General features: G+C 40.9%; 1 protein-coding gene across 16 annotated transcripts in view; it reads left to right on the plus strand.

Annotated features, from left to right (window-relative positions):
• The window catches only part of KCNMA1 (potassium calcium-activated channel subfamily M alpha 1), a 510,436-nt gene that overhangs the window by 227,666 nt on the left and 268,995 nt on the right, over window positions 1-13,775 (plus strand). For all 16 annotated transcript variants that reach the window (XM_064464921.1, XM_064464922.1, XM_064464924.1 and 13 more), the window contains one exon: window positions 10,033-10,094. In XM_064464921.1, coding sequence (XP_064320991.1) covers window positions 10,033-10,094 — 62 coding nt within the window. The remainder of the gene's footprint in view (window positions 1-10,032; window positions 10,095-13,775) is intronic.

A 13,775-nucleotide genomic window follows, 5' to 3' on the forward strand; every position in this document is an offset into this window, starting at 1 on the left:
AGCATTACACTGGTTTTATTTTCTGTTTTTAGGTAAGCTGAGGTGTGTGCTCTTGTACGGAATTATCAGGCATCTTAAGTCTGTACAATGACTAACACTTAGTCAGTGCTACAATTTACAGCTCAGGCATGCGCTCTCTCTAGTTTTCTTTTGCACACTAATTAAAGGCAGCTTTTTGTATTCACGAATTCTCGTATAAAGCTGGGTAATTAAGTAGGCTTAGATTTATTCCTAATGATCAAAAAAGCCAATTTTTCAGTCTCCAATACAGATTGGTATGAGAGATGTTTTCCTGTGGCTATCAGTCAAAGCAATCGATTTTGGCAAAATGACTGAAGGGCAAACAATGCCAGCGAAAAAGAAAGAAAAACATTCTTACAAAGGTGACTTTCAAAAACACTGTTGTTTAACTCCATTAACAATCATTCCCTCCCTTCCCATTTAGCCTGGCTTCCTCGCATTGCTTTCGTTCGTCGATGTCCAGTGTTTGATATTTTGTTTAATCGCCACAAGAAAGCTCCTGATGTAGTTGACAATAAGCTGAGCCTAATCACTGGGCAGACAATGTGACTTGAGGTACAGCGAGCTCCTGCAAATCCTCATGCAAATCTCTGAGGGTGTAGTGGTCCCTAATAAAAAGTCTTGTTGATGGCTCCCTCTCCTTAGAGGGCTAGGATGAAACAGCTATCGATTTTCCTAGACTTACAGTAGAACTTGACCAGCGAATACAAGGCTTCATTCGTTTGCGGGTATCAGCAATTGTTATACGCTATGGTGGTTGTGGGGACAGAAGTGGAAATATTACAATTCTGGGAATGATTTTTATATGACAAAAGAGTTAAGAAAAAACCCACCGCATTAGGTGAAGTTAAATGGAAGATGAGCTGCCTTGTTGAGTGCTGCAGCAGCAAACTGGGTTCGCCGTTAATCAGATACGCTTGCAATGATTCTTTTCCCTTCTGAAGACTGTCTTGTTTTCAGGCTGTTTCAAAGTACATTCCTTGACAAGCGGCTTTATTGTATGCCGAATGATGCGACCATTTCTTCCTCATTCAGTCTGTTTCTTGAGTGAAATCTCACTAGGCCTTACTGAAGCCAAAGGCTTTCTATTTTTTCAGAGTATGCTTCCACAGCTGCATCCCCTTTGCTGTATGTGGGAGTTCTTGTGACTGAGAACCTAAACCGTTGAAAAGGGAGGTAATTGTTTCTGTCTTGGTGGAGTTCTGCTATTTGAAAATTTAGGAATAGTAACAGCAAATCTGAGTAAATGAACTCACCCAACCCATTCAACCATAAAGCCTTAGCAAGAGGGAATAACCTCTGTTAATTTGTCCTCCTCCAGTTCCTTTCAGCATTTATTGACATGACTGTCTGCCCTGGAGGTTGCTTGTCAGTCTCTGACGTCCAAATGGCCGAGGAACGTGAGGATTTGTTTGGTCTGCCACACAATCTAGCATTAATTTGAATGTGTAAGGTAAATAATTTCATTAAATGGAATCCTCAAAGTGGTCCATTCGCAAAGAAATGTAGTTCCTTGTAGTCATTTCTTACGACAGGGCAATAAACCTTGTAGGTGCTTCAGCAGCAGTGTTAATACATCTAACATCGTAACAACGCGCTGTGGGTTGCAGGATCAGGCCTAAATTCTCAGAAGGTCCACATTTGCAACTTTATTTGTTCTCGAGAGCACTTGTTAGTGGATTTTTTTTTTTTTACCCCGAGCCATTTCCTTCAGAAATATGTTTCTGATTTCAACATTGAAAAGACACAGTGTTTTCTTCACTCTATTGTATTATTCTTTTCTGGCATTTTACCACCACACTTTGGTTTCCATCTTGTTTTTTCCTTCATATCTTGGATGTTCTTTTATGCTGTTGTTCAGGTAACAAATGGCTGAAGGGAACTAGTGAGGAGTAGAGTACATTGAAGTAGAGAAAAAAGCAGCAGTGAAATTTCCTTGGGTTATGTTTTTTTTTTTTTTAATTTGTTTTACACAAGATTCCAATTAAGAAATAGAAAATCGCTTGATTTAAAAAGACAGCATTTGCCAGTTGTTTGGTAGGGTTTTGGTTTTTGTTTTTTTGGGGGGGGTTTGGGTTTTTTTTTACAGTTTATTAATTTTCAGTTCTGTGTCGTGGTATTCCCGATACAGGGGTGGGTTGACTGTTGTCAAGTGATTACTTTTTACTGGTACAGACCTTATTTGATTACCTCTTAGTTTCAGGTAATGTTGAACCATTGTACTTTGATTGTTTCCTAAATTAGTTATACAGATTCCGGTTACGATTTTGGGGCAATATCTTGTCTCTCTTATCCTTTCCATAACTTAGTGGTCTTTTGTGCTTTTCAAGATGCTTCATACACAGGTGATTTTTTTTTTTGTGTGTGACCACTATACCAGAAAGTGCAAGGGTCTCTGCGGCTGCTTCATCTCGCTTTCCTCGATCGCTCTCTTTATCCGGAGGTGGGATGAGAGTTCCATTGGAAGTTACTTGGTTCCAGTTCTTCATCTGGAGATAGAAAGGCTCTTGTCACACCTGAAACATAGGGACACAGAAGCAACAACTACAAAAATGAATCACCATACGCCGCGTTTCAGGGTGTGACACAATAAGCAAGGGCTTTCTCCAGGCCTGGCACTGGGGATGGGACTGTGACTGATCATCCATCGTTATGGGGGCTCCGCTGCCGCTGTGCTGTGCATGGTAGGGGGCCGGGCTCTAGAGCTGGGTTCTTTTGCCGTTGAGCGGTTTTGCAGTTGGGCTTGTTTGCTTTTTAGTCGGCGCAATGTGAGTGTTCGTCAGGTCAGTGACGCCTTTCTCTGAAATGACGTTCCAGTAGGCTCACTGGTGCCCCACGTCTGCCGTCGGGGTGTGAGGAATTTGAACACGAGAACGCTGACAACTGGAAGAACAGCGTGTAGGTAACTGTTACCAACATAGCTCTTGCTCAGCGTGACTGTGGAGTCGGCCAGGCATCCGCTGGAAATCAGTGTGAGTTATGGTTTTATCAATATACAAACAGTGGATTCTATTTTTATTGACCTTAGTGGGAGGTGATTTGGATGACTGCTGGGTAATCAGGAGGAAGGACCTTGTAGGTTGGAGGGGAAAAATAAATATATATATATACACACACACATATATATATTTACATACATATAATGCTATGCATTTAGCTCTAGCAAATGGCATATTGTGATAGAAAATACTGCTTTTTTTTTTTTTGACTAATGAAATTAAATACTGAATTGGAAAAGTTGCATGCACTGTAATTGGTCGTATTGCTAGGCACTCTCCCAGCAAACCTAATTAATTTCAAGCTACAGAGCACCATTAACAGATGGGACTTTTTGTCTTGTATTTTTTCACTAATTAGAAGATCTCAGTCTTTTCAAATTTATGGACTGAACAGAAATTTTCCTTTTATTGTCAAAATGTCATTGGGAGGTTGAAGAAAAAAACTCCACTTCGATAAAGAAAGAAAAATAAAGCTGAAATATTAACACATCTTAGAAGCCTGTACGGAACAGGACGTATCAAAAGTAGTTCCTTTTTAAAAATTCTTCCTCCAGTGAGATTGGGAATGGACGTGGAAAATGAAGTGCATTAAGTTACTAGTTTTTATTGGTTTATTTCCTGCTTTGATTTTTCACATTCCTGATTCTGGTGTCGACTCTAATGATTGCTGAATTTTGATCCCACAGCATCCCTTTAATAAGAAAGACTCTTCTTAATTTCAAGCAGTCTGCTCAAATGAGAGGTAGTCTCTTAAGGGGTATGTAAGAAAGTCGAATCTCTTATTGGAGAGAGAATAAAATGCAGCTGGTGGCAGACAGGCTGAACTGGCTGATTCTGTTTTGTGTGGCTTCATTCAGAGATACCATCTATCCTACCCCCAGCGACCCATTCCCTTAATCGCTTGCTGCAGCTCTGACCAGGTAGGCAAGCTCACGGTGATTCAGGCCTTCACCATCCGTGCACCTTACCTGTACCTTTCAGATAGTACTCAAATTACTGTTCTGCTGTTCTGATGCATAAGTTCAATATGTATGAACTGAATCTGTGGCTAATCAATCTTTTTTTCCTTTTTCCTTTCCTTTTTTCTTTTTCTTTCTCTAACACTTCTATATCTGCTGTATCTGTTTTCTCTCCCAGCAATTTTGTTTCTATATTTCTTGTCACTATTATGCAAGTCTAAAAAGAGATGCATTGAATGTGAACTGTGTTTTTGAAGACGTATTTACAATAAATACATAATATTAGTTTCAGTAATTAATTGAATCCTGCTATACTGGCCAGTGGCTTTAATGGGACCAAAAATGTAATTCCAGAAAGATACCCAAGAAGTTTATCTTAGAGCTACTGATGCCTTTCTATTTAAATGAAACCCTTTAATAAAGCCCCTCTGCTCTCATAGGTAGTGCTGATAGCGTTGTGTAGTGTCCTGCTCGGGCTTTTTGTTGTGGTGGTGCAGGAGAGGTCTCAGCTGTGCTACAGATCCATGGCAAACACCGGTAACGACAGGCAGTGTTGCCCTAATGAGCTGACATGCCGTGTCCTTGCCGAATGAACGCAAGAGGGAGAACGGGAAGCGTGGCGAGGTCGAGTCATGCTTTAGGTCACACGCCACACGAGGGGCGGAACTGGGGATAATAACCAAGTCTTCTGGTTCCTCAGGATCATCATCCAGAGCTCAGGCTGACCCACTGCGCTGCTGCCTTTTAGTTTTAAATGAAATCCTTTTCCTAGAGAAGTTCACTGAGACCTTACTGCCTATTGGTTTATCCAGTAGTCACCTCTCACTCCCCTTCGCCGCCTCTTTTCGATAAACTTTGACTTTTCTTGCTAAATGGTAAGTTTATGTGAGCTTTGCCAAAGGGCATAATTTATATAGCGAAGAATCTCATAAAGCTTCCAAAGTTTTCCGTACTCTTTAAACGCATGTTGGTGACTAATTTAGTTACTGTAGAATTTAATAGGTAATTAACTTTAGTTACCTCCTTGTTGTGTAATAAAGGTAAACAAAATCAAGAAGCAGAAAATGCAATTGAAAGGACATAGCTTGTGTGCAAACGTTTTCAAGCCTGGGTTTCTGAGACATTTTTGACGCGGCTATCAAAGTTGCAAAGTTTGGACTTAGTACCTTAATTGCTCCAGGCTCAAAAATAAATGTTTAGTAAAGACTCTGAAGAGTTGTGCGCTCTCAAACCTTTTCTGACTTCCCTGGAAGATGGGGTTGCTCACTCTCTAGCTTGGTGGTGCTCAGTTCCTTCCAGAATTGGATGCTAGATCCGGGCTGGCGCTCAAAGCGTGGAAGAAATAGTAGAAACGCGTTGTGGGTCGTCGCCCCCCTCGCACCACCTGCCTCTTCTGCGCGCAGAATGGCAGCAGGGCCAGTAAGTCCCGGCGGCAGCAGGCGCGTCCCTCAGGATTCGTAGCTGTTAGCCCGTGTCCCGGGTCAGCCGCAGGTGCTGGCTGTGCAGTTGGCGCTTTGCCTGTACTCGCGTGAGAACCAATGCGTGTATCGCCGCTGCCTCTTCAGAGCATTGTGCTCCATTAAGCCTGGCTCATATATTAACTGCAAAATCCGCTTCTTTCTTAGAATCCTTGTTTGAACTTTTAATTTATTATTTATTGCTGGTAGGACCAAGATGGTATCTTATTTTGTCTTTTTATTATTTTATCACTTTATCTTTCTCCTCCTATTCACCCGCCTCAGCCCTCGTTTGCTGCATTCCCTGGTTTGCTCTTGCGAGGTGGCTGACGGCCACTGGTGTGTGGTGGATAGTTTTCTTTAAAGAGGAGCTGCCGCTGTATGCAGTTGTTCCAGAAGATATTAAGAGAGCGTTTCATCAATAAGAAATATGATCTTTGCAAACCTGAATGAGGTAGAATGACCTTCTCAGAACCCCGGGGAATTCGTGACCTCATAGAGTAGAATGTGGGTATTTTGTACTTTTGCCTTTCTCGTTTTAGTTATTTATCCATTGGCCTGGGAGGCACCAGGTAAAGGAGCAGAGGCAGAAAGGCTGGAGGCAGGGCGATGTCTTCAGGCCCAGAGAAAAGTCAGTGTCAGCTCTGTCCAGAGCCTGGTACTAGGTCCTGCTGATGGGTTTCAGGGATCCTCACTCCTGCTTTACTCCTGAGTATCAGGGTATAGCAGGGAAAAAAGTCTCTAAACACATATTTACTCTTGTTAGCTGTAAAAATATATCTTGCATCTTATTTGTCTTGTCACAAAGTTCTGAAGACCATTTTGTTGGATGAACTAATATGAATTGTATAATTTAACATCATGCAGCTGCTTTAGTTCACTGGTATGTCCAAAGGTAATATTAATAAAAACCTCTTAATATGAAGTGCTGCCAAAAAAAAAAAAAAGTGGAGAACACTGATTTTTAGAGCAGGACTCTATATTGCATTATAATAAATAGCACTTACTTAATTTGTATTTATAGTAAACAAAGAGATATTAATTGCTTAGCTGTTCATATCAGTGCATAATTTTTTACCATTTATGGCTTTGCCTATATAGAATGTTTTCTGAAGTTTGTTGTTTGCATGTAGGGTGTCAGTTAATGAGCCATCAGTTTAAACCGTTTTGGCTTTTCTGTGGTCTAGCCCTGCTCAAATCTTACTTTTGTTAAATTGCAATAATTGCCCAGGTGCTGGTGCATATCCTAGAGTCTGCAGACCAATGCTGGAGCTGCCAAGCAAGGATTAGGTAGTTCCTACTTCTGAAATGTAACTTAGAGCTGGTGTGTCCTTAGAAATGCAGGTTTTTATTGCTAACAAATCCAGGCGAGGAAATTCTCTTTGTCCATAAAAGAAATAAAATTGTTGTGGTTAAAGGAAGTTTGCTTTTTGTATTTAAAGTATGTAAATTTTCATCCAAATGAGGTCAAAACCTCAGGCTATTGACATCTTACTAATGCAAACTTTAGTGTCCCAAAACTAGTGGATCTTTGAGGATGTAGCTTCATGGTCATAATTTGTATTCTCTTTAAGTAATTAGAAATATAAAAGCTAATAGGGCTTTATTTTAAAGCATTGTATGAAAAAGCTCAGTAGCGCATTAACAGAATTTGCTGTATGGATGTGGAAATTAAAATCAAGTGAAACTCTAAATATATTAATCATGAACAACTTAATATATTCTAGGCAGTACAGTAGGCTTAGGGCTGAAAAATTTAACCTCAGCCTAATAAGAGTTTCAGACGTTTCTGAAGAACCGTGCACAACAGGTTGTCATCAGAACACCAGCTAAGGGCTCTCTGGTGCCCGGGACCGTGAGGGGGTTACAGGAACAGGTTTTTATTTTGCTGTGTACTTCTTATTTTAACACTTCATGTAGAGAGAAGTATAACAATAGACAACTATCCCTTCTTTATTTCCTGCTTTCCCTCTTGAGTTCTATGCTGTTTTCTGTTCATGATGGTTGGATAGTTCAGTGTTTTGTAAGCAAGAATTTGCCTTGGAAACATCAGTGAGTTCTGCTCCGTCTTCCACAGAACGTTCAGACGTCGCAGGGTAACGAGAGCTCTCTTGGATGGGAAAACAGCAAAAAACTTGCATCTGAGACTCTATCAAGTGTGTGTGTATAGCATGGAAGGGTATTAATTTTCTTTTCTAAATTTTAGTATAACTCTAAGGTATTTAGTTCAGGCTCTGCTGTTTCCGCACACTTAATGTGGGTGTGCACAACCGGTTTGATTCCCAGTAACTTAATTCTGAGAAAAACAGGCCTTGGGATCACTGCTAATCGTAAGTCGGGGTATATTGCCTCGTGATGCTCCACAACTGCTGTTCACTCTGTGGGTTTCTTGTGAGATGGTGGGACTCTTACCAGTTGGTATGGATTTAATAGCTTATTTCACCTTGCAACACCTGTACGCACCTGAACAATAATGTAGTTTAATGAAAGAAGATTCAAACTCTAGATGTTAACATTATATCAGAATTAGGTAGTAAAAATGTTATTTGAAGAGTTTCACGCTTCAGTCCTTGATTTTGAGTGACAGATCTCAGTGATTTGGGCGATAATGCATCAGGTAAGACAGCAGGTACTTGTAGTCAGGCACGATACTCTTTCTCAGACATTCACAAAGCAAAAGGTTATGATCAGCAAGATCTAAAAGGGATGAAAAATTAGTTTAAACTTTCACTTGAATAGATTTTTTTTTTAACAAGTTGTAGTGATTCCATAATATTAAGAAATTAATGAGTTTGTTTCTTTTATTAGACAATAAGTGCATGCTTGATTTTGGCCCTGTGAAGCTCCAGAGTTTGGTTAGATAATTATAATTACACCTTGCTTCAGATACTGCCATTACAGCATTGACTGGTGGCTGAGAGCAGAGAAGCCTCCGCAGTGTTGTTTCAGTAAGCCTGCCTAGCATCAACACGTTGCACGTCCCCTTGTATTGCTTGCGCTGACTGTCGGGCTCCTTCCTAATACGGCAGCTTCAGAAAACGCTCTGAAGCCTGTAATGAAAGAAGAAATATTTGATTCAGCGCTTTTCTGTTGCTTGAACAGTAGAGGTTGTCCACAGAAGTAGCAATGGTGTCGGTAGTGTGTTAGTTACAGAATTCATACGGATTAATAAATCTGCTCAGTCAGAACTGGAATGACACCGCTAGCTTATTTCCCACATCCAGCTGTTTAGGTAGTGTCTTAAATTTCAGCCCCTTCTGACCTACGAAGCTGTGTTTTGACTGGCAGTTGGAGGAGCTGTGTGTCCCCCTTAGTACCCTGGTTTACCCAACCCTGAGTGATCAATTCTCTGAGTTTATTTTAAGGGACGTTACTTCTAAGCAGCTACTTGAGACGTGCCTGCCAGAGGACTAAGGGCCATTTTGTTTTGACTCTGTAGACCAGCAGATCAGATGAGTTTCAGGAGAGGTAATATTGCATCTGTTTCCCATCCTCAGTGCAGCAGGCAGGAATCTTTTCTGATGCCTTCCAGAAGAATTCCATTGTAAGATACAAAAAATAGCTTACTGGGTTCATGTTTTCGGATTCCAGGTCACCCAGTGGATGGCATTGTTCGAGAGACATGAACCTAGAGTAAGGGCGTCAGGGATCTAAGTCGCAATGGGTACACAGGCTGTTGTCTGCTTCGTGGTTCTTCCAGCCAAAATTTGAAGTTACGCTTGCGGTTATGCTGTCCTGTGCAGATGCAGACCTGCTTTGGGCAGGATGTGAAACTCAGTCTTCCCACATTGTTGGGGAATGGTTGGGAACCAGTAGAACAGGCAATTGTATTGGCTTTATGTTCAGAAGAAAGACATTAGAGACATAGGTGCTTAGTCCAGCTTCTGCTGCACAACCAGAAAAGCAAGTTCTACCTTGGTGATAAGAGCTGGATGCTAGACCTAACAAAATGGTTTGGTTCAAACGCTTCAACAGATGTGAAGGGGGGAAATGTTGGGACTACAAGGTGCCTGGGGTATGTATTCATTGTATCAGGACATGCTGCACCAAGCTGTTGTTTTAACCTGTTTTAAAGCTAACTGTAGCCTCAGCGGGCGGGGTGCAGAGTAAATACATGTTTTTCCATAGCCTTAACACTTATCCTGTGGATTTTACGACTGTGGATATAAGTGGAAATTCAGTCTAATCTATCATCACTCTTGGTTTACCTACCAATGAACAACAACGTGCTGCAATGCTGAAGGACAGGGCTGATAAAGCTGTAGTGTGGTTTGTGTGCCGTGCAGTAGGGTCGCTTGCCATTTGCAATTAAAGAATATAGTTTAGCAGAGGTTAGGATCTAGACCTAGTTGTATACTGGGTTTCCCTGAGCTAGGATTCAACCTGTTTGTGTCTCTCTCTCATGCAAGAAAGCATTCTATGATAACATGCAGTGTTTGAAATTCAAGTAGGAGTAGCCTTCGAAAGAAAATGACCGCTGAAATAAAAAAAGATACTAACTTGTGATTTATTTTCCTTGTCTTTTTTGTGTGTGTAAAAGAACAAATGTTTCGCTTTAACACTGTTAAATAATTACTCTTTTATTTTCTTTTCTAGGTTGTCTTAGTCTTCGCTCTTAGTATTGGTGCTCTTGTAATATACTTCATAGATTCGTCAAGGTGAGTGTTCTGGTACATTTTCCTTTCCTTCCTTTCCTGCAGCAATTACACATCTTTAAATTGCTCCATTCTTTTACTTCAAATCGGTGCTTGGTCTCATTGCCTGAGTGTGAAGAACTTTATAATAGTGCATGGTCTACCAAAATAACTCAAGAATGGGAAAAAAGATCTTATATAAACTAGATTGATCAGAGTCACATTGGATCTGTAGAATGAATAGAGAGAAAAATTCCTTTGTGTGCTGAGATTATAGATACTGTTTTAAAATTATAGTTTTTATGTTCTTTGGGCACATGCAGAATCTTTCAAACTCAAGGCTAGGGTAAGAAATACAGGGGAAGAATATTTGCCAAAAAATTACAGTTTGCAGGAGGAAAAAAAGTGTCTTAGGAATCTGACAGGAACATTCCTGAAAAACTCTGCATGAATTAGACAGCATGAGCATTATATCTTGCATATCTGTTCAGATTTCCGACTCCTGGGTTTGATACATCTCTCCCAAGATAAGGTGAGCCAGTAAAAATCTGCAAAGCACCTCAATATTTTTTTAGATTTACACCAACATCGTCGTATAGTGTTGTAGTTTTGTCCAGGCAATAGCAAGCTTTGTCCTGACCTTCTGAGACACGTTATGGTTTGATACAAACCAGCGCAACTAGGAATACCCTCTCTTTGATATCATTCTTGCTCCACCCTTGTCTTCATATCAAGCTGGGCATATCAAGTGGTGTAACAGGCGAATTGGTAGCCTACCACAGGAGAAACCAATAAAAAGGGAATTAATAGAATATTATTCTGTTGAATCCAGTTATTTTGGGAGGATGATATTCTGAAGTATTAATAGCATTTTTTTTAAGCTCTAGGACTACACATTCACTGCTTTTCTCCAAACTAGTTTTAGGCTTGCAGTTACTGCGACGGTTAAGGTGGCATGCCGGAGTCCCGCCCTGTGAGGCCGCCTGGGGTCTGCAAGGGCAGTGGTTATGTTCTAAAACAATCGTTACATGACTCAAAATCAGACCTTTCGCTGTTGACGTCTGTACAGACTGGTGTTTCAGTAGGCGGTAGCGCTAGCAACGGGCATTATCAAATACGTGGATGTCAGCTCGGTAGCGCGTGAGTTTTAAGCCAGACCTTCGGAGCCAAGGTGTGTTAAGCGTTAACACAAATAACCAAGGTGGAGATTTTCTTTGTGGAGAGGAGCCAAGTGGTGGGAAAACTCAAGTTCTGTCTCGAGCTCCCTCGAAGCGAGAACAATACTTCTTCCTTCTTAACATTTGCGGTGAGTGTTCCCATTAACTGTAGCAAATTATAAAATATATAAAAATAAAACCCGTTTCCACTTATGTTTCCATTTCAGACCAACAAAATACAGCTGTCTGTTGGGGCAGTAGTCTTTTCTGAAACTAAGAGATTCCGTAGTGATTTTTAGGCACTGCATTCTGAAGAAAATAATCAAAGGCTTCTAGTAGAGTAAAACTAACAACGTGGGAGATTCCTCTGGGGCGCTTAAGCCTTCTGTGGGCTGCCTAATCCGCGTACTGCTACCAGCTTGTTGGCTGCTCTGTCAGTGGGGATAGGAGTGTTTTAAATATCGTTTTCTCTGGGTGTTCCGCCAATGTTTAAGTCCCAGCTGCAGATTAAATTCAGCAACCACAAGTTAATATACCTGCACACTTCTTTGTTTTCTCCCCCTTCTCTCTCGCCCTACTTTCTTCCCACACGTATGCCTGTGTCTTTTTCTTTTTTGTAAATACTCTTTAGCCGTTTAATTCACGTTAGAAACTCCCCAGATATATCCCTGACATGAAAAATTCTGCTTTATTCTGCATTAGCAGCTGACCTGACATCCATTTCAGCAATGTAGAATCAAATATAGTGAAAGATCAGTCTCTTTAAGACCCCCAGGTGCATGTTTGGTAAATGTCATTCCTTTCAGAATTCTGTCAAACAGGGAATGACCGAGGTGGGGTGAGAGGGAGCCTCGTGGTATCCTCGGCAAAACAGCTGGAACAACAGAGGCTGGCCTTGGCCAGGAGCGGAGGAGAGGAAGAGGGTCTCGCGTGCACGCCAGACACGTAGGGATGCGAGCCCTTGACAGTGCATTCCACGGCTGCTGTGACCTGCCTGTGCCGTGGACACGTAGCTGTCGTTCGATCTTACGCGTAGAGTGACAAAAATCATGTCTTCAAGCCGATGGAGGACACAGAGTTGATAAGGCTCATGCTGAAGACAGCATCCATCGCTCCCTCTATATTTATGGTATAGGGAAAATGAATGCTGTCACAGCTGTGAGAGGAGGGTGAACCGCGAGCATTTCTGTGGTACCCATTTCATCACTCTAACAGACGCTGTCCCAGACTCGTGCCACGTGAAACGGGATGGCCGGTGCAACGCTGTCGGGGGGGTCTGAGGGCAGAAAATAGCACAGCTTCATAGACCCAGCAGCCTCCACACCAGTCAGCCCTCCATCTCAGCAGGGCCAATTAAGCGGCTCTGTGTTGCTATACAGCATGTGCTAATACTGCTCTGGCACGAATTTAGGGATCTCTGCATCACACTCCATTAAAAAATATAGGCGCAGTTGTGATCCAGCGCATCTGCTTTAATCTGAATTGACTTTTCTTAGTAAAAAGCAGTGCTTAACTCACCTTTTAGAAAGGTTCTAAACAGAATCACAAAAATAATAATTCTTGGTGGAAAGAATGTGGGTTATTAATTTTTAAAACTATAGGGGTTATTCCAGTACCCTTCATTAAGATTTTTCTGTTGTTTATTCAACACTTGTACTTTCTACAAGCCGCCAGCTTCAGTTGTTGTCTCCTAGTACCACGTGATGTATATAGAACATCTTTTTTTTTTAAGTAAGTATATACACTTTTAGTGATGCGTGGTAGCAACTGATGGAAGATTCCAGTCCTCAAACTGGGAATTTATTTAGCAGAGAAATAACTACCTTGGTAATCCAGTCACATCCTGGTAGGAAATGTTTCACTGATTTCTAAGGACCAGACTTCTTCCTTCCTTTATTTGTAGGATCTCATCCATGAAACGCTGTTTTCTTGGACAGCGGTATTCTTTGATACTCGAAATAGACATTAAATGTGAAACATTTGCCCAAGATATATTACAAATACCACCTACATAATTATTTTAATCTTTAGGTAACAAAGAACCAAAGAATTACTTTTTTATTTTTAGAGATTCATTCGTTTTCATGTCTGCTTTCTGTTTTCAGTTTGAATAAAAGCAGAACATTCAAAGAAGTCATAAGCAGTAACTTAGAAGAGTTTTGATTAAGAAAGTGACCTACGTTAGTACAGAATAGCATCATATATCCTAATGATGGGTCTTCTCAAATTAATTTCCTTCAAAATTTTTCATCATTTAATTCTTCAAAGTAAGGAAATAATGGAATTATCCTTCATTCTTAAGAGGGAAATCTGACTTGACGTGCACTCTTTAGATGGTTCTGTAGAGTCTGCTGAGTGTGCTGCTGTAGAATAGAGTGCTTGATGTCTACCAGTAGTTTTTAATTTTCCACGCTGTTTTATAAGTAGTTTTCACAACCTTCCTCCTTCCTGTGTCTGCTTCTGTTTATTTTCCGCATGTAAAAGGTGCTTTAACAAACAGATGTAGAAATACTTCTCTGCGGTTTTTCCATCAGCATTGAAGACGAAT

Source organism: Phalacrocorax carbo, chromosome 13 (genome assembly GCF_963921805.1).
Source record: "Phalacrocorax carbo chromosome 13, bPhaCar2.1, whole genome shotgun sequence".
In the NCBI taxonomy this organism is placed as follows: domain Eukaryota; kingdom Metazoa; phylum Chordata; class Aves; order Suliformes; family Phalacrocoracidae; genus Phalacrocorax; species Phalacrocorax carbo.